The sequence below is a fragment of the Perca fluviatilis genome, chromosome 4, assembly GCF_010015445.1.
Source record: "Perca fluviatilis chromosome 4, GENO_Pfluv_1.0, whole genome shotgun sequence".
In the NCBI taxonomy this organism is placed as follows: domain Eukaryota; kingdom Metazoa; phylum Chordata; class Actinopteri; order Perciformes; family Percidae; genus Perca; species Perca fluviatilis.
Window position 1 is genome coordinate 36,608,137 of NC_053115.1, and position 21,225 is coordinate 36,629,361.

The 21,225-nt window shown below is 38.5% G+C and overlaps 1 protein-coding gene across 4 annotated transcripts in view; it reads left to right on the forward strand.

Annotated features, from left to right (window-relative positions):
* cadpsa (Ca2+-dependent activator protein for secretion a) overlaps positions 1–21,225 on the forward strand; it is a 244,851-nt gene that overhangs the window by 176,732 nt on the left and 46,894 nt on the right. For 3 of the 4 annotated variants that reach the window (XM_039796736.1, XM_039796738.1, XM_039796739.1), the window contains 6 exons: positions 3,603–3,744; positions 10,025–10,180; positions 12,180–12,327; positions 15,480–15,554; positions 17,656–17,739; positions 19,006–19,038. In XM_039796736.1, the coding sequence (XP_039652670.1) occupies positions 3,603–3,744; positions 10,025–10,180; positions 12,180–12,327; positions 15,480–15,554; positions 17,656–17,739; positions 19,006–19,038 (638 nt within the window). Of the gene's footprint in view, positions 1–3,602; positions 3,745–10,024; positions 10,181–12,179; positions 12,328–13,475; positions 13,491–15,479; positions 15,555–17,655; positions 17,740–19,005; positions 19,039–21,225 lie in introns of all 4 variants that reach the window. The other variant, XM_039796735.1, reaches the window with a different exon arrangement.

The following is a 21,225-nucleotide window of genomic DNA, read 5'->3' on the forward strand; positions in this document are numbered from 1 at the left end:
ACAGTGGCAGTAATAGCAACAATAAAGATAGTGGAACTATGACTAGAAATAATAATTGTAGCAGTTCAGGGCGTAGCAGGGCGTCGAGCGGGACCAAGGCGGCAGCTGCAACCATGATTTAGGTGCCACCCCAATCCAAGGAAATCTGCGAGGAGAGAAAACATAAGGACTCCGGGGAATAAGCTCCATGGAGATAACATAGTAACAAGCTTTTCTGGGACATGAATGCACGCAGATGGAAAGAGAGAGGAGAGAGGAGCTCAGTGTGTCAAAGGAAGTCTCCCGGCAATCTAGACCTATAGCAGCATAACTATGAGCTGGTGCAAGGCAAACCTGAGCCAGCTCTATAAGGGTTGGTAGATGAATCGGACGACTATGAAGAGAAGCAGAGAAGAGGAGGGGTGCCGTGTCTGCAGCTATCCTTTGTTTTTCTGAATGACTCAATCAAAGCCTCAGACCACACCATGTTATTGTGTAGCACAGTCACGTCACAGGGTCTATCTTCAGTACCAACCGAGCGCCCACCTTCAGGCCTGAAAAGTAAAGCCAATGCTGAAGCTCCTTAAACCTGCATTCTATGTCATTTCCAGCAGACTCCACTGGCTCCAAAAAGTCAGTTTCTATAGGAGTATATATTTAGTCTAAATTATGTCAATTACTACTTTCAAGTCTTCTTAAGTACATCATGATGTTCATTTTGTAAATTATTTTAAAATAGACGATAAAACAGAGGATGCTTTAGGACCTGTCAATCATGACAGAGGCTTAGCAATGCTAACCATGCTAACACTGTGGACATTAAAATAGACCTCAACTTGTTTTTCGGTGTTGTCCGTGTTTTCATCTTAAACTTTGGCCCTCAGCTCTGTGTTCTGCGTACATGCAGATGAATGGCACCAGTACCCGGAGCTCTGCGTTTCCCTGCCACTAAATCTCCCGTGACTCGGGTCAGCCTGTTGAAAATCGGCGACTTTCCCTCTTTTAGCGTGTAGCTTAGCGCAGAGCCATTGAAAGCATAAACAACACTGGCTTAGATGCGTCATCCTCCTCAGCTCCACCCTTTTGTCCAAAGATGGTCATTCCTTGCTCCAAAATACCAAGATGGCGACTGCTAAATGCAAACTCCTGGCTTCCAAACAACAGTTTGAAACCAATAGGTGTCGCCAACGATGCTACGTCCAATATGTGTACAGTACTGTGATACCAACATAAGACCCAGCACAGCCCACACAGTTTAACAAGCGCTCACTTTAGGAAAGCGTATCATTATGGGGACATCTTTTCCACAGAAGGTCATCTGCTGTGTTGCCCCACAGCGGTGCACTTATGTAGCAGTAAATAGCCTTAGCACTAGACAGGCGCCAAAGTCGCGCTGCCATTCGAGGAGTTAATGAGGTCTAAAGCAGTGGTAGCTGGGCCGCGGCGAGCCCTGCGAACACACTCCTGGACACAACACATCCAAGTGGACAGCAGCCGCTCAAGTGGCTAATTGGGAGCGTGGTAATCAGGGAGCACAACAAACATTGCACCTACTGTGTATCATCGACCTTGACTCGGATGCCAACACACACAAACACAAACACATACATGCTCAGAGGGGGAGAGAAAAACAAAGAGAGAGAGAGGGAGAGGAAAAGCAGACACACTGCATGGAGCCGTGAGGCATCACATTAGCACACACTGGCCTCCATTTTATCTCCTGTGGTCTTTGTCAGTGTTGCCTTTTTACCAGTTGGGAGCCGGCTGAGACTAGGGGGAATGTGTGTGACGGGTTGGATTTAGAAATACCCCGAGACTCCAACCTTTTGTCTAGAAAGACTGAAAACTGGATGTGCTGTGTCATACCTGCTAATGAAGAGTCAGTGTTTGCCAGAAACACCAACCTCCCCTGTCAAGTGTTCATTATCACCATCTAGGACTTTTGTGTTATTTGTCTCGCTGCCCTTCAGGTTTATCTTGTAACCCAACATGCACATGAACATACAGTATAAAAGCGTAAAAAGCCCCTTTAGGTCACAGTTACATTTTGATTGTCATTCTGATACGATACAACTTTATTATCAGTTTACACTGCAATTAATTTTGCATTCCCGAGCAGCACACACAAGTTAGAACAACTACACATGTAGTAAAAAAGATGAAAACGCATCAACAGCCATGGTAAAGAAACCTGTTTCATGATATCCTCAGATCTAGATCTTAGTTCGAAGCACACTGATTTTGGTTTAGCAACAAGATAGACTCATGTATAAATAGTTCTTGAGCCTGTTGTATCTAAACGAAGGGGCACTAAATTGCCTGTTAGAAGGCAAAAGTTGGTATTCATAATTTTAAACATGCATGGAGTCAGAAGAGATGCTGTTAGCAAGCTGGAGCATGCTCTTCTTGTGGGTTGTTTGAAAGTTGTGTGATCTTGTATATCATATACAGTACAGGCCAAAAGTTTGGACACACCTTCTCATTCAATGCGTTTCCTTTTTATTTTCATGACTATTTACATTGTAGATTCTCACTGAAGGCATCAAAACTATGAATGAACACATATGGAATTATGTACTTAACAAAAAAAACATGTCTTATATTTTAGATTCTTCAAAGTAGCCACCCTTTGCTTTTTTATGAGGGAAAAAATTCCACTAATTAACCCTGACAAAGCACACCTGTGAAGTGAAAACCATTTCAGGTGACTACCTCATGAAGCTCATTGAGAGAACACCAAGGGTTTGCAGCGCTATCAAAAAAGCAAAGGGTGGCTACTTTGAAGAATCTAAAATATAAGACATGTTTTCAGTTATTTCACACTTTTTTGTTAAGTACATAATTCCATATGTGTCCATTCATAGTTTTGATGCCTTCAGTGAGAATCTACAATGTAAATAGTCATGAAAATAAAGAAACACATTGAATGAGAAGGTGTGTCCAAACTTTTGGCCTGTACTGTATATGATGATGAGCGTAAAAAGACCCTTTGGGTCCCAGTTACACACATAAAGCATGAGTGAAACATGGATGGTTGCGCTGTGCCTATGCTGACATCTGTAGTGATTACATTAGAGGTGTGTCTGTTTAGTCAAATGCACATTAGACACCATTATAGACATGTTCTTGTTGTCATTAACATGTGTCCTTAATACTGCAATAGAAGAAACTCTGGAGAAATGAGATCTTGAAGTTGTTTTTCTGTGAGAGGGTCCCTGTTCTGTTTATCTCGTGCACGAGGATGCACATGTTGTGGTACACATATCTGCCAATGGTTTCACACTATTCCACTGATCAACAGGTGGCAGTAACACGCCAAGAAACGTAGTGATGCGCTATCAAATATAGGGAAGAGGAAGACTGCCAGCTAGTAAACATAAAAAAAACAACCTCAAAATACTTAAAAAACAATATCATCATTGCAAATGTTTTATGATGGAATGCATTCAACACGTTTGTTAACTCTCAAGGATGCATACAATGTGGTGTTACTGAGAAACACTATACATTATTCTGTATATACTGTACATTTTAACTGCACAACTCAGCACTGCCTGCTATGTGCTCAGGTTTGCTTGGTCACTTCCATATATTATCTCCTCCTTCCTATGTCCTTCCTTTAGATAACCTGTGCAATGGGAAGTTCCACAAACACCTGCAGGACCTGTATGCCCCGCTGGTGGTGCGATATGTGGACCTGATGGAGTCCTCCATTGCTCAGTCCATCCACAGAGGCTTTGAAAGGGAATCCTGGGAACCTGTCAAGTAAGAATGCCGTAATTATCTTTACCTTTACCTATCCTCTTCACCCGCTTTAGGGATGTGTTGTGTACGATTAAGCCATTTTCACTTTGCACATCTGTGCACAGATTTAGCTTTGGTTTTGACTCCTTGAAACCATACTTGAATGCACTGGGCAAGACTATTGGGCAAAGGTGCAACTTTGGGTTTAATATTGGCAGGGGTTGAGATCGGCAACTATCTAGGGCGGTCCTGGGACGTGTATGCATGTTTAAAAAAAACGACGAAACTTTTTTTTTTTTATTGTCAAAACAAAATCTCAAAAGCGGCAAAAGTATGAAAAGGTGGCAAATGTCGGAAAAAGTGACAACCACTTCGAAAAAAACCCTCAAAAACGCAAAATCGTAAAACTGTAGAAAAAAATGTCAAAAAGGCGACAAAAACTTCCAAAAAAAACGTCAAAAACATCGAAGAAATTGTCAAAAGAAAGTGACAAAAACGTCCAAAAAAGCGACTAGATCTTTGGAAAAATTGGGGGGGTTGCAACCCCTCTATCCCCCCTGTAAATTGAGAGTGAGTGAGAGGGGAGCAGGTCACATGGCTGATAATGTGGCCATTCATTCAAAAACATTTCCTTCTAATGTGCTGGAAATAAACGACTAATGAGGAAATATCACAGCCGTTATCCTCAGATCAATATTATGTTCAACAAAGTTTACAAATGATGTGAATGGTAATTTAAAGAAACATTCCAAATAAGACTATAATTAAAGTCACCTACTCTGAGGCATATTTGTATATTTGTTGTCAACACTCAATCTTCCATTCATTATAAACAAACAGAAGCACATGGATAAGTATGCAAGATGACGTCCTCAAACTTCCCAGGGTGCAACAGTGTTGGAGCTGCGGGTCGGACATTTCATCTGATAATCTTTTTTCACTGGTTGGAAGTGTGCAGTGTTCCATGCAGCAGTGATATTGCGTTGGTAGTGAGGTTTAATGGATGATTGCAAGGATGTAGGTTTTGTTGCAACATTTGGTGGGGGGGGGGGGACACATTATAACCGGGGTGGGGTGGGGGGGGTATGGGGGTCCTCTGCCAGAAAATGTTGAGCGTCAAACACTTAATTTCCTGCATTCTGGTGAATTTTTATGCAACAATTTGTGCTTTTTCTGCACAAATTACATTAAATATTTTTTTATTTGATACGCCCATGTTGTGTTCTTTAACCCCCCAATGTTGCACAAGTAGACTTTATGCTTCACAGTTACTGTTTTCCGTCAGATCGTTTATAGACCTGGCGGTCAGCATCCGTTTCTAGTGTGCATGTTGATCTGCCATTTATTACATCAGAGATAACCTCTGATAGTGTTATAGCGCCCCAAATCCTCTCAGCTCATTGTTGACCTTTAGAAACTTAACACAGCTGAAAGGGAGTGTTGGACACTATAACGTATTTATAAGTACAAAACACGTCTTCAAATAGAAACTTCCATTTCCATAAACGTAAACTTTAGTGTTTATTTCTAATCAGCCAACAAACGCTGAAATTGAATTTTTCAATTGTAGTCGGACAATATTAAAGTGGCACACCACCTAATTGAAGAATTGCGATATGCTACTCTCTCTCAAAAGCCAGCACCAGAGAAGTAAGTCTCAAACGTGTGTTCAGTCATCAGACTGAGCTGCTCCATAGACAATGAATGGGAGAGTGAGTTTGTTTTCCTTTTAGACCAGGGGTCTTTAACGATTTTTTTAAACCAACGACCCCTTAACTGAAATAGAGACGGAGCAGGGACCCCATACTTCTAATATTGTTTAAAATAAAGTTGGATATTTAAACTGGACCTACAATAATGTGTAGGGTGACCTAAACCCTCAATAAATACCTTTTTTTTGCATAGTATACTAAGCTATTAAAATAATTGTCAGCATGATTTTATGAATCATGTTTTAATGTTAAAAATACATGTGGCACAGTGAATCCTTAAGATGAACTGTGTCTGTGGATGGCTACATTAGTGACTACCTCACCTATAGGCCAGTAAGCCTATCATCAGTGGGGATTTATATTTGCAGATAATATGTTGGATTCATGTTAAGACATCAAAAATTAACAATAATTCGGTGGCCCCCCGTGCAGTGACTCTGAGGACCCCCCCCAGGGGTCCCGGAACCTCCTGTTGAAAATCTCAGTTTTAGACCCAAATTAGCTTTATTTTATTGTAGTGTTCTCAGTTGTGAAACTGAAAATGTTCCCATATATAGAACATTCCCCTGGGTGCTCTCAGTGTCATCGATAACATCTTTACCAATTCATTGTCTATGGAGCAGTTCTACACTCTAGACTTGATGGCATCACAAATTTCAGTTTTAGCACTCTAGTTTTTGGATTTTGGAGAGAGTTCATGTTAACAAATATTTTGGACTGTCTTAGCCCATATAAATAACATGTATCAATTTTGAAAATGGGTGTAGTTCCTCATTAAGTTACCCCTGAACAGATAGAATGAGGGTCTTGTCTTGTGGAACGTTTTTCTGCTAGTATTTTCTGCTAGTGAACTTCATACTAAATGCTCATACTAGAGATGTTCATATACCAATACCAGTACGGGAAAAGCCTCCGATACTGCCTAAAATACTGGTATCGGTATCGGCGAGTACTGGAGTTTATGCACCGATCCGATACCACGTAATTTAGCCCTGAAGAAAATCTACTTTAAAGTAGTATTTTTCTGTTCTTTTTTTGTCAAACTGCATATTAAAAGAAACTTGTATGGCATTTATTCTCTGTATTTGTTCATGTTTCACAAAGAGTTTAACAACAGTGATGGCAAATTATATCACATCCATACAGGGATAGTAGTATACAGCTGTTAAAACATTATAAACTATATGTATTTTTTAACACACTGGTATCAGATCGGTACTCGGTATTGGCCAATACGCATGTTCAGGTATCGGAATCGGTATCGGGAAGGAAAACATGGTATCGCAACATCTCTAGTTCATACACAGAATAAGTAAATAATATGCCAGTGGGACTGTCAACAACTCATTGTTGGGTTTCAAAACTGCCGTTAGCTGGAATAAAGGATGCTAACAGGTTTATTACAAAATCAAGAGTGTATCTGTAACTAAAGCGTGACTTTAGCATATCTTAACTTTGTGGCTTTTTACAACTCATTTGCATTCGCTTTGACGTAGAAACTCTTTTTTTCTGTTTGCTGTTATTCCATGTCTCTCCACAGGAGTATAACAAGCACTCTGCCCAATGTCAACCTCCAAATGCCCAAAGTACCAAATCTAAAGCTGGGCATTTATGGGAGGTTAACATTTATGTAAATGCCTCTGATTTCAGTGAAGGTTTTCTATTAATATGTATGTGATCATGTGAGTACTATCATTAAAAACACTCTGCATATCAAACCCTTGACACATTGTGTATAGCACTTTGAAAAATTAAGCGAAACGCACCAACAATGGGGATCAGAGGTGTAAAGCTCCTTCATACGCTGCAGCTTCCTGCAGAGTGTGACGCTGTCACCGCGGCACATCCATCCCTATTCCCTCATCAGGAATCTTGTGTATACACATTTTCTTCACTTTATATTTAGCAACAAATTCACCCCCCAAAGAAAAGATGCCAACGGAGAAGGTAGACATTTGCAAGTTCAGGAAAATTGGAAGAAAAGCCCACACAGGCTTTCCAAAAAGACCCGTGGAGGCAGGTTTAGACGTATATACCTGAATACTAAAGCTGTGGCAGTGTGTTGTCTATGTCGGCGTTTTATACAGGCCCAAAGCCACGTTTATGCCAACGTCACGGCATGCTGCGTGTGGATGGATGGAGAAGGCAGTGACTTGGAAATGGAATCCCAACATTTTCACTCCCACAACTGTATTTGTATGTTTGCCTAGCAGGCGTGTGGTTTAACTTCTTCATCATTTCTAGACTAATTTCTGTCTTTGTCATTTTCTCTCTATTTCTCAATTCATAATGTGTCCCTTGCTTGTTAATTCACCTAATTATTCCATACATACATTGTCTATTCTGTGTAGAAAAATGGTTTACAGATACAAACAAGACTAAGAGTCTACAGCCATAATAGCAGCTCTGTGAATAGCTAAATGCTAACATCAGCATGCTAATATACTCACAGTGACAACGTGTGCTAATTAGGATTAAACACATAGTACAACTGAGGTTAATAGGTTTGAAGCCGCTCCACTCAATATGGCTCCATTATCAATTCAGATTTCACATCAAGCTAAATGAGAGCGTGGGAGATAAGGCGACGCTCCAACATTTTAAAACTCTGGTCTGTGCTCCACCCAATTCCTTTCATTAGTTACACTAACAAAATGAACTCTAAACTCTTTAGCCATGCCTCACTGTTGCCGTTGATACTGATTAATTCATTTAGAACTGCCAGCAAAAACCTGTGTAATAGATGTCCGGTTATACTGTCTGGTTACTAGAAATGAATCCGCCCCTAGTCTTTATCCTCGACGTTCCACTTCCGGGATTGTTTAGGTGTCGCCAGGAAATTCTGCTGCTCCTCAGATCTCTGCAGGGTAAATCCAGACAGCTAGCTAGACTAGCTGTCCAGTCTGAGTTTTCTGTTGCATGACTAAAACAACTTTTGAACGTACACATGTTCCACCAACAACAAGATCCTTCCCAAGGCGAATTTTACAGAGGCACCGTGGCTCCGTCTGGCGCTTAGCACCGCTGTGGAGATGTTGTGGAGATAGGTCAGCAATGCGAGACTAATCCGCACCTGCCAGCCAATCAGAAACGAGGATCCTCAGTAGCCATGGCATAATTGTGAATACACAACACAGTACTGTATGTGACAGAGGTCTTTTCAAAATCACCTTTTCCCAATTAACACAAAGCGTTCCCAACCATCCTGGAAAACCTGTAAACCTGCAAAAGTCTTGGGAATTCCACAAAAAGGAAAAATGTCATGACATTGACATTGACTCTTAAATTTGTAATTTTCTGAGTAGGAACACTGAATATAAGAACAATAAGGCCCGGCCTGTATTATTCCTTTCCTCTTGTTTCTGTTTTTGTATGTAAATGAAATACACATTGCAAAATGTAAGCAATATCTAGGTTTTCTGAGCACTTGCTTTGTCCTGTCTTGTCCTGTCCTGTGTCACACACACACATACACACACACAAACCCACTAATAACAAAAAGTTAAAATTATACCTCAGTCTACTGTAAAAACCTGCTTTTACATTAATGCAGCATGAGGAATAATCAGATTTTATAATATATATAAGAGTCATAGGTGACATTTTTCTACACTTAAGTGTGTGTAGTAAGCTTAAATTTCATTGAGAAGGAAAATAAATATGAATATCAGTATTTCCAGTACTGTTCTGTACATGCAGAATACATTTATACATTTAGTGATGCATCAAAAGAATCTACTAGGAAACCACAGATGATTTGAGCATGTGTTTTCTCATCTCTTGACATGTTGGCACCTCTTGTGTGTGGTATCCAATTAAAAATATAGTCCGTGTTACAAGTGATACTTCTTTCAAATATTAGAATAGGTAATTCCTATTATAAGTATTCCTATTAACTACTACAGCTGTTGGTTTAATTCAAAAAACATGAGACAATCTAACAGAAACTCTTAATAATCAACCTGATTTATCCATAAAATCAAAGTAGCCATTCAAGCATTTGATTTAGAACCAACACCATTGTTTTCCCCTTTTCAAAGCACTGTCTGTAAAATTCTAAACTGTGACTAGTGGTGGAAGAAGTATTCAGATCCTTTAGTAAAAGTACTAATGCCACCCTGTACAAATACCCTGTTACAGTAAAAGTCCTTCATTTAAAATGTTACTTAAGTAATAGTATGTAAGTATCATCAGGAAAATATACTTAAAGTATTAAAAGTAAAAGTACTCAATGCAGTAAAATCCTCCCATTTTAGAAAGTGTAAAGGATCCAAACAGTTGTGTGTTTAATGTTATTTTATATATATATATATATATAGTTTCATTTATAATAAAACATATTTTTTAAACATATTTTGTGTGCAAAAATCTTAATGTGTAAAGTATCTATTTACTAAAGCTGTCAGATGAATGTAGTGGAGTAAAAAGTACAATATTTCTCTCTGAAATGTAGCGGAGTAGAAGTAGAAAGTGGCATGAAAAGAAAAGACTCAAGTAAAGTAGTACCTCAACTTTTGTATTTTAGTGCAGTACTGGAGTAAATGTACTTAGTTACATTTCACCACTGACTGTAACCTGTGGCCCTGCAGTAATGGCTCGGGAACGTCCGAGGATCTCTTCTGGAAGCTGGACGCTCTGCAGACCTTCATCAGAGACCTCCACTGGCCAGAGGAGGAGTTTGGCAAACACCTGGAGACCCGACTCAAGCTGATGTCCAGTGACATGATCGAATCGTGTGTGAAACGGTAAGATGCCGTTTAAATATGCACGGGTGTGATTGCAAACAAAATAACAGTTCTATTAATCATTTGTATGTGTTCTAGCAGTAATGTGCAGAGGTGGAAAAAGTACTAAAATATTGTACTCAAGTAAAAGTACCAATACTTTGATGAACTATTACTCAAGTACAAGTGAAATTACCTATCTGAAAAATGACTCAAGTAAAAGTAATAACTAGTTCATTTAAAATGTACTTTAAGTAAAAGTTACTTAGTTACATAACAATAAAAACTAATTGGCAATTTGCTATTACTCATGAGAACTTCGTTTGAAGTACCAATGCACAAACACTTACCAAAACATGCTTCTGCAGATTAGATGTGGAGTTATTGAATGCTGCCAGTTCACATCTGGCATTGCATGATGATACTATTGGCCCTCTTGAATTTAAATGAACAGTCTTTCAAATGTGGCCATGGATTTCCGTCTTTTTGGGCAGCAGAATTTAATGTTTCAGCTATCATTTCTACTGAAACCGTCTCTGAACGGTCGTTGCTCGGCTGATCCCCCTCCATCTCCTTCTCAATCTCCTACAGAAAGACTTGGCGCCTGCTAGGCAGCCTAGATGCTGGGGGAGTGTATCTTTAACATGAGGAGATGCAGTGGAATTACTTTTGGAAATTAGCAAGTGACAAGACAATAATAATTAGGGCTCTCAATCGATTACACATTTTAATCGCATGGTTGTCCATAGTTAACTCACACGCACATTTGTTTCATCTGTTCTAGATGTACTTTAAAGGGCAGCTATTGTACTACTTTTCTGGTCTTAGGGTTTCAGTGTTGCCCCATCGTTTGGTTCCTGGCAGTGTGGAGAAGGCGTCATACTACTTCATAGTACTCATCACCTCAGTATTAGTTTTTTGTGATTAACAATTTTTTATTTTTTTTTATTTTTTAACAACATACAAAACATACAACTTTCAACATTAACCCCCTAGCCCCCCTACCACCCCCCTCCTTATCTCCACCCACTCAGACAAAAATCAAGAAAAGAGGACACAGAAACTACAATATTCAAGACCATTAAAGAAAATAGTTACAAAAATAGACAATAAACCATAAACCAAATAAACATATGTATAAATGACAACACTAAAGCGCATCATACATGTCTCTCCCTAGCACAAAGCTTCCTAGGAGCCCTCCAGAAAGTTCAGGTACTTTCCCCATTTTCTAGACTAGACATCCAATCTGGCAAATTACATTTTTTCAAACAGCACCACCCTAGCCATCTCACAAGCCCACTTCTGGATTGACGGCATTCCTCCATCCTCTTAAAATTATTTGTAATCGCTTCTTAGGCTATGATCACACTTGGCGTCTTTTTTTTTTAAGCTGCCAGCGTCTGTTTTACATTATAATCCTATGGAGTAAACCGTGTTTTAAAAAAGCGCTTTTTAAAACGCCTCCGCCGACTTCTTTTTTGCAGCTTGGAGCGTTTTTTGTTGTTGTTGAAAATAGTTTAAGGTTTCCGAAAAAAACGCCCTACGTCAAGCACTTTTTTGACAGCTGACCAATGACAAGGGCAGTAGCCAGGCCTTCGTCGTTTTCATAACAACTAGAAAAAATGGAGACAGAGCACAACGAGTTATATGGTATTGTTTTATGTAACGTTAGCAGCACCGCTAGCTATCGCTCCATCGCTTTGTTTTATCTAACGTTAGTACCGCTCCAGCTAGGATACTGTTGCAGTAGCTGTTATAGCCACACTCTCGGCTGCTTTATGGAATAAAAAAAAAAAAAAAGACGCCAAGTGTGAACATAGCGTGGGGGTGTTTATTTACTCCGTTTAGGATTGACCCATCTCCCAGAACAAATAATCTTGGGCTGAATAGTACCTGGGTCCCTGCGATCCAACATAGGTTATCATGTATCCCGGTCCAAAATTCCTGAACCTTATATCACCTCAGTATTTGTAAAATTCTGGCTACGGCCCTGTTCATTCCTTTTCCTTCTCTAAAGGACACGGGCAGCGTTTGAGGCCAAGCTTCAGAAGAGCAGCCGGGCCACAGACTTCCGCGTGCCACAGTCCATCTGCACCATGTTCAACGTCATGGTGGATGCCAAGGCCCAGTCAGCCAAGCTGTGTGCCATGGACCTGGGGCAGGAGGTAGGAGACTTGGAAAGTCATTTTCTTTAACCCTCGGGTTATCTTTCCATCGTGAAAGTCAACAACACATTTGCCGCTTTTTCAATGTTTTTTTATTTTCTTTTATGTTTTCAGAGCTTTTTTTCCCTACTACATATTAACACCACTAACACCAACTTATTACCACTTTTACACAAATTTTAGAAACTCATGGTCCATAAACCAAATTTACAGGAAATTATACCTAATTGTTGAGTTAAAAAAAGAGAAATTATGAATTATTTAGACTAATATTAAAGGCTGGATAATCACAGACTGGTATATGTCAACGTTCAGTCAGGATACTGTTTCGAAACCATTTCAATTGTTTTCTGGTCAAATTGAATGAAACACCCCAAATTCAATAAAAGTAGACATCCAATCATTCGTTGTATTTGCAAAGCGCATTGTATGGAACCATCCGTGTTCTTTTTGGGTAATTAAAATTGGGTAGTTAAAAGGAAACCCATATTTCACGGGTGCCTCATAGAGCTCACCTGGTAGAGCACACGCCCATATAAAGAGGCTTAGTTCTAGACGCAGCGGGTCCTCCTCCTAAAGGACTGAAATGCCCAAAAAATAATCTTAAAATAAATAAATAAAGGAAACCCATATTTCTGATATAGAAACTTTGAAAACTGGTCAAATTTGACACACAAGGGTTAAATGAGTGGGAGCCCTCTTTTGGGTTAATCATTTGAACTTTTATAAAAGTAATTGTGTGCACAACCCACCTTCTGGCAGGTGCAGGACAAATGAATGTGAAAAAAAGACCCTGCTGGGTCTTCTTCAGGCAACATTTTGCCTGAAGAAGACACTTTAATCATTTGAACTTACCTTGGACATCGAAATGTCCCCCTGTTTGATTCTCAAAGCATTGAAAGATCACTTAGTTGTGGAGCTGAATACAAATTAATTTGTGTTTGTATTGTGAATGGCCTCGGCAGATAAAGGTGGGGAAGTATTTTTCTCTCTCTCTCTGTTACTTGAAAACAGATTATTTTCTTTCTTTGTCTATCACTTTTCTTTTTTTGTCTTTTTTTCATTATTCACATAATTTCACATGTGCATGTCACCTCTATCTTTCTCCTTTTCTGCTGCTTTTCTCCCTCCTCTGTGTCTTGTGAAAGTTTGTCAGAGACTGGGTAAGTGTGGCTTATCAACGAATTCAATTGAAATCTCACCCTCCAGTTCCCAAATGTATAATTAGTCATCAGTTTTGCCTGTCTGTCTTCCTCCACTTGAATTGTTTGGATGCCATTAGCATATGTGTAGATACTATTGAATATACATGGGGTAGAAGTGAGAGATCTCATATTTCACAGAGTCTCGAGACTGATACCAATTGCTGACAATGAATTAATTATTGCTAATTCCTTCAGTGTTCTGTTGGTGCTACACAGCTAAACAAAAGGATTCCTCGCACTGATCCTGCTTCTTGGTTTCCATGGCAGCAGGAGTCAGCATCCCAAAGTCCTCCCCTGGGCTCGACTTCGTAGCAGAACCAGGAGGGGCTTTGGAATGATTAGAAAGCACTTCATTTATTTACATGCAACTAATAAAAATTACTAATAAAAAACAATACAAATGTAATAACTAAATAGTGTAATTCATAAATAATTAGGCCAAAATAAAAAAGGCTATTTAAACAAACACCTAAAACAAGAAATGAATAAATAGTTGATGCAATGGAAAATAATGTAAAAAATATAAAAGATCTCAATTTTGCAACTTGACATTGTTCTAGTAATGAGTGCTGTGCTCTAGTAACGTGTGTTGGTTCATCTTCTTGAATCCTCCCATCCTTAGAAAAAACTGATTGATTCATAATGACTTTTGATTGCAAATGAAATCCAAGTCCGTAGAGTATTTATGTAGTGTTAACGGAGCTGTAACATTTTCAAATTTTACTGTACAATTAATTGTCTCAGAAATGATTGCGATTAACAATATACTTGTCTCTTTCAGTCAAATTTCAAAATGTTTATTTATGTGTTACTTTTTGAAATGAATAGAGTTTTGAATGAATCCCAGAATAAATTTTTTGGTTATATCACTGTTATATGACCCAGATAGTATTATAACACAAGTATGCAGCCTATGAAGTAAACCACGCCTCTTTGTTATCATAAAACATTGTATTGTATCCAGAATACTCAGTATATAAATACATACATAGCAGCAGAATGTATCTGACACATTTAAGTAAGAGCTTAAAGCTTTAGTGCGTAACTTTTTGATATTAATGAACGTCCGTTACATTCAAGCCATTGCCAAATGAGTTTCTACAAAGCTAATTAAGACCATCAGCTCCACACAACTCTCTCTGCATTTCTCAGTATGGCTGTGTTCAGAATATTGTGTCGTCAGGCGACTTTCGCGCACAGAAGCTTGAGTGAAGATAATGACCTCTTCTGAAGAGTCCATTGTGTTTTTTTAATCCTCTGTATCCTCCCCGGCTATTAGCAACTACGTGGAGGAGGGGTGAGGTGGTGCGCGGTCATGGAAGGCTTGCATCATGTGGACGCGCCGACAATGTTGTTGTCATTATTTAGAATTCCTTATGGGGGCGACTAGAAACTACGCACTATAGCTTTAAGCCACTAAATGCACTTTTTTTTTTTTTAAGGAGCTACTTGATCCAGATTGAAGGTTCTGATTCTTTCTTTGGCTAAGTACAGAGAGCTCCCAAAGCTGACAACAGACAATTTGAATTTTTGCCTGTCATCAAGTTATAGAATTAATGTTAATTATTTACATCTGATATGATCTCCTGCCAGCTATACTGGTTATTCTATTCATTTCAATTCAATTTCATTTATAGTGTCAAATCATAACAAGGATTTATCTCAAGACACTTTACAGAAGGTCTAGACCACACGCTATGATTCTCTTAATAATCATCATGGTAAAGATGTGATTAGTGGAGACCATGTCTTAAATATCTCTCATCAGCAACATTGTATTGTGATAGCATAACTATTACAGCCACATTTTCCTATGGTAAAAGATGGATTCAGTACAAATGAATATAGGTCAATGTAAGTCCAGTGTTTCCCTTTAATGTCACTTGATGGTGGGGTTACTAAGTGTGAATGAGAGGAGTAACATGTTTCTTTTTCCTTCCTCTGCAGAGACAATACCATTCGCAAATTGACAGTCTGATTGACGAGACGGTGAAGGAGATGATAACCCTGCTAGTAGCAAAGGTACAAAATAATACTGTTGTGTCTGTGTATTGTATCGTTGTGTTCTGTCATCATCATTGTGTTCTGTCGACAGAAGCTCTGTTCTGCTCTCTGTTCTGTTCATAGTAAAGGTGCGACGAGATCTCGTCGAGGTAAAAAGTGTCTCGCGATATCAGTACACAAGTGCAGAGCAGCAGCCTTGAAATTAGCATAGAAGATCGCCCGCCCATTCTCCAAAGTTTACTTTTGCAGAAAAAAAAAAGTTTCTTCCTTCATCCTATAATGGTCAAATAAATCGATACTAGAGTAGCCTATTTCTTTGTTTAGTGCTGCAATGAATAAAATGCAGAGGAGGAGAAAAGAGAATACTGTAAGTCTTCACAAAAATCATCTGTTGAGTGTTTGATGGTAATTCAGAATTACCATTAAACACTCAACAGATGATTTTATCAATGTGAAACAATAGTAAAATAAGCTTTATTTCTCTCTGTCTACTTTACAATGACAAATTAAAGTACAAAACATTTGGTCTCAACTACTGCCAGAAAAGAATCAGAATCAGAAAAGCTTTATTGCCAAGTAAATTTTTTACACATACAAGGAATTTGTTTTGGTGTCGTAGGTGCATGTCACACATTATCTAATCTAAGGCTTAGTTATGTTGTAACCTTGGTTCTCTGAGTGAAGAGACACTCTCTCCACCATACATATGGAACAAGTTACAGTGTAACTGTAGAATCTATCGGGTAGAATCTATCTCTGTTGATCCTGTTCGTTTATTTGCTGCTTTCATGGCTGTACTAAGTAACTACAAACTGGGCAGTTGATACCAACACACAGGCCAGAACACAAACAGAAATTCTGTCACAAAAAGGAAATTTCAAAAGGAGAAATTACTGGCATTAGCATTGTTGTCAGAAAAGATAGTATTTCAACTTTGCATGTTTCCTAAATATCTGATGACGGTCATTTTTGGATTCATTACAGTAAATATATTACATATTGAACCTTTAAGGTGATGCAACACAACCATGAGAGACGCAAAATGACCACAAAGAGTTACAAAAAGACTACACAGGCTCTCCAAACAATGACAAAGTGACACAAACCAACTATGAAGAGCTTCATGGACACTTCAAACGATCGCAATAAGACTCCAAACCAGAGAAAGATGCTGAAGTATTAACCTCAATGGTTGTAATCTTCAATCTGATCGCAGGGAATAGAAAGCACCAAAATTGGAGTTACAGGGTTTTATGCTGACATGGACAATATGATCTATCTGTATTTTAAACTGTACTACAATAGAATAAAGACTTCATGCACCGACATTGAAATAGACGACCATAGGTTAATGCTTTTACAATTTAACACACTCATTAAACACTGGTCACAAATGAAAAGCACCCTTTTTTTACTATCAGTACTACCTCCTGACTTTTACAAGACTTTTGATTGTAACAGACTATTATTACTTTGTGGTACAGTAAACTAATTCCCCTGCTGCTTTTCTGGCTGGCTACAAACTTCAAACTCAGTCACTGAGTGATGAAGCTCCACCATTGGTCTGAATGAGCGTGATGACATCAGTGTTCTTTTGCCCTGTCAAACTGTATTGGTGTGGCACAAGGCTTCTAGAAGCTCTGTAGCGGCTTCAAATTTAAATTCAAATTTTATACACAGTACAATGTGCAGTGAAATTCATTGTGTACTTGTTCTGGCTCAATGAAAACAATAACAATAAAATCCATAAAAATAGTAATATACAAGACAATAGATCATAAAAGATGGTAAACATGTTGAGATCTTCAGAGCTGCACTTGTACATATCCCAGTCTGTGCGGTCCAGAGCATCTTGTAAAGGCGGTATCTGATTGGTTAGTCAGCGTATCACCTCCCTTTGCACCGGAGCTTCCTGTTTTAGCCGTCGTTTATATTTTGGCATGAGGTCAGATTTCAGCATAGTCAGATCTGCCGAACCATACTTAAACAGCCAGCAACTGCCACTCGGCTTCACAGCGCTTGCCGACGGACTCCTAGTTTCGTACGATATCAAACCCATTCATGCAATTGCTTTGACAAGGGTTGGGCTAATCTTAATTGTTCTTCTCCTCTTTCTCAGTTTATGGTCATCCTAGAGAGTGTGTTGGCCAAGCTCTCCAGATATGATGAGGGAACACTCTTCTCTTCCTTCCTATCTTTCACAGTAAGTAGCACATGAACATTCTTCCAACACCATCGTCCTTTTCTTTCTCAAACCCATTCCAGTAGACACTCGTCAGCTTCATTGTTGGGGATTGCTTACCTTCAACTTTAACTTACTAACTGAGTTCTAATGCTCAATAAGTCTTACAATCATAATGGACATTTTGAACATTTTCACTTCTGGGTTTCTCTTTTTAATAAATGTGTAAATACATTGATACAATACAAGTCTTTATTTGCAATGACATTTCTTGGGATTGTATATATAATATATAAGGTTCTCCTATTTGATCAATCCTTGATCCTGTTCGTTGAATCATCATCTTAACAAAAAGGCTTTTAAATTACCGTACATGTAATGATTAATCCTGCTGGTTTTAAAATGTTTAGTTTATTCCTTCACTCTCATTTTTTTGTTGTGTGATACTTTTATTGCTTTTATACTCACTTAATTTACAATCCATAACAGTCCAGTACAATTAACTTATCATCGCAATGTTTTTTTTAATATATATACATGCAATCCACCCAGTGATAATAATAATAATAATAATAATAATAATAATAATAATAATAATAAAAGTTAACAATAAAAGCAAGCTAACTAAATAACTAAGGGAAAATTTAAATCAAAAAAGAATACAAAAATAAAATAAAAATGATAAATAAGAAACGTTAATAATAATAAAAAGAAATATATACTTGTGCCACTTCTGCACATACACACCTAAACTTTTACTTAAGTAAACGGCTAATTCATCAATTCGTCAATTTGTCTGTGATAAATATAATTAATAAATTCATTTATCAATCAGTCTGTCAAATAATTATGAGAACTATGCTAAGCAAAGGTCGGAAAGTAAATACATAAATAGCTTTACATACCAATAATTTACATACATTTACAACTTAGATCAATTGTCATTGATATATACTGTACTGTGTGTGTGTGTGTGTGTGTACGTGGGCACATTTACTCCGCTCTTTAAGCTCTGATGCTAATTTGAATACAGTTTGACCTTTTTTGAATTCTCCCTGAGCACCAAATAGCTTAACACCTCAGCAGGTTTCCCCCCAGCATTACAAAAGCCATGCTTATTGAATTTGGGAGTGCACTTTTGCAGTTGAAATCACCACATGAGTCACTGTTGCCACTTCAGCAGGCACTAAACTCCAGGCTGCCCAGTGTCAGCACGGCAGCCTTTGTTCTGCGCCGCCGCTGGAGTCCCGACTGTTTCTCACCCACTTCTCTCTCCTTTGTGTCAAGGTGAAAGCTGCCTCCAAGTACGTGGATGTACCTGTAAGTGAGACTTCATCTTTTTGTCTATCTCTTTCATGTGTGTATACTTATTAAAGGTCAAACATCCCAATCATCCCATTAATCAACTCTGTCTCCTATAAAATACATTAACTCTAATGGTGGAATGAGCTCCCCATTGACATCAGGGCGGCTGAAAGCCTTCACATCTCCCGCCGCAGGCTGAAAACACATCTCTTCCATCTGCACCTTGGATAAAAAAACATTTTAAAAAATGCACTTACAGTGCATACTACAACGTGTCTGTGTTACCTTGTTAGACAGAAATGCATTTTCCTGTTATCTCTGACAATTTAATAAACAACAATGCATAGTATGCTTGAGTGAATAAAACCCCAATGAATAAAACTGGTTAAAAAACCTGATATTAATATATAAAAAAATCACCGGGAGAGTCCAGTACAGCCTGACTCTGGAGATAAAACTGAGTTTAGCGCTCATATTCAAGTTTTTGTTCTTCTTGTTCAACGATTGTTTGGTAAATTGCTCTTAAACACATTTAGAGAAACACATTTTCTTGTCATTTTGGAGCTGGTGATTTTCCTTTGGGGCTGGCTAAAACCTCTTTGGGGGGTGCCAAAAATTCCTCAACGCAGGAAAAACCCTGACTTGTTTCTTGCTGTTTTGAGTTTGTACCTCCAAGGTTGAAACCACTTAATTGGAAGTCGCTTTGGATAAAAGCTAAATGACATGTAATGTAATGTAATGTAATCTATGACTCATGACATTTGTCCGATATGATTTGAAGGAAAAGCCATGCCCTGCATCCTGTGTGTGGTTAGGTTTGACTTCTAAAAGACTTTGGTTTTGAAAAGTGGAAAGATGGTTTCTTTTTGTTAAAATATTAAAATATACTTTGAGTTGTCTAAACAGAACCCTAAAAAACTTGTATCAACTCAAATCATGCTTTAGTTGCCAAGGAGTGGATATTATAAGAAAACAAATGAAATAAACACAGGTAAAGTAAAACCATGAGAGAATGGTTTGGCTCACATTGCACTGGGAAACTGAAACCAGTTTCCCTTTTCTATTTATTAAATTAAGAACTGATTTTGAATCACAATTGAATTGGGAGACTCCCAAAGATTCCCACCCCTATATCTGGTGGTGATCTGGTCTGCTTTTTGATCAGATCTCAGCTTGGATGAATCCAATCCATACAGTTTGGCCACATTCTTCAGAAACAAATCCTTATCATATGCCGATGGATATAAAATAGAAAATGCCCGTTTGGAAATATTCTTGAAAATTGGCTTTGGGGGCGCCTGGGTAGCTCACCTGGTAGATCACGCGCCCATATACAGAGGCTCAGTCCTAGACGCAGCGGCCGTGGGTTTGATTCCAACCCGTAGCCTTTGCTGCAAGTCATTCCCCCTCATGTCTAAGCTGTCCTGTCACAAATAAAGTAAAAATAAAATGCCAAAAATAAAAAACAATGGTTTGGAAAAAAATTTATGAGGAAGGCAATATATTCAACACATTGAAGCTATAAGAAATGTGTTCATGGTATCAATACAGCTGTAAATGGAGTATGCATACTGGCAAATTGGATTCCTATGTACCTAAAATATATTTAAATAAGTTATGTGAAGATAACTTTGAGGAGACAGAGTTGGTAAATTGAATGGCTTCATTTGATGTTATTATGCAAACTAAACTTAAAGTCCCTCAAGTTGTTAAACGTCTTTATCATTCATGTAGAGGTAAACTGACAACCATAAACAACATTTATAACTTGCCATTGGTCTATTTTACATTCCACTATAATCTTCAAATGGATAAGAAGGATAAGAATGAAGGCTTTTTGTTCCCCAGTAATGCACGTGTGTTTGTTTCTTGTGCATGTACAAATATTTGACCATGATTTCAATATTTCCACATCGAAAGTCCATCCATATGCATGTGGCCAGACACTGACAGGCAGCCATGCCTCGTCCATCGCTCTCAGTACACATTGTGAGTCCATGTTGTACAACACATGCCCATCCTGCTGTTAGAGTGGCGTTATGTGTGTGTATGTATGTGTCTGTCTGTGTGTGTGTGCGTGTGTGTATGTGTGTGTGTCTGTGTGTGTGCTTATGTGTGTGTACGCATCAGATCTGTATGAGCTGCCAACACATCTCCGTAGCAACTTGCCAAATTTCAGATGAATGCCTTGTCAGTGAATGT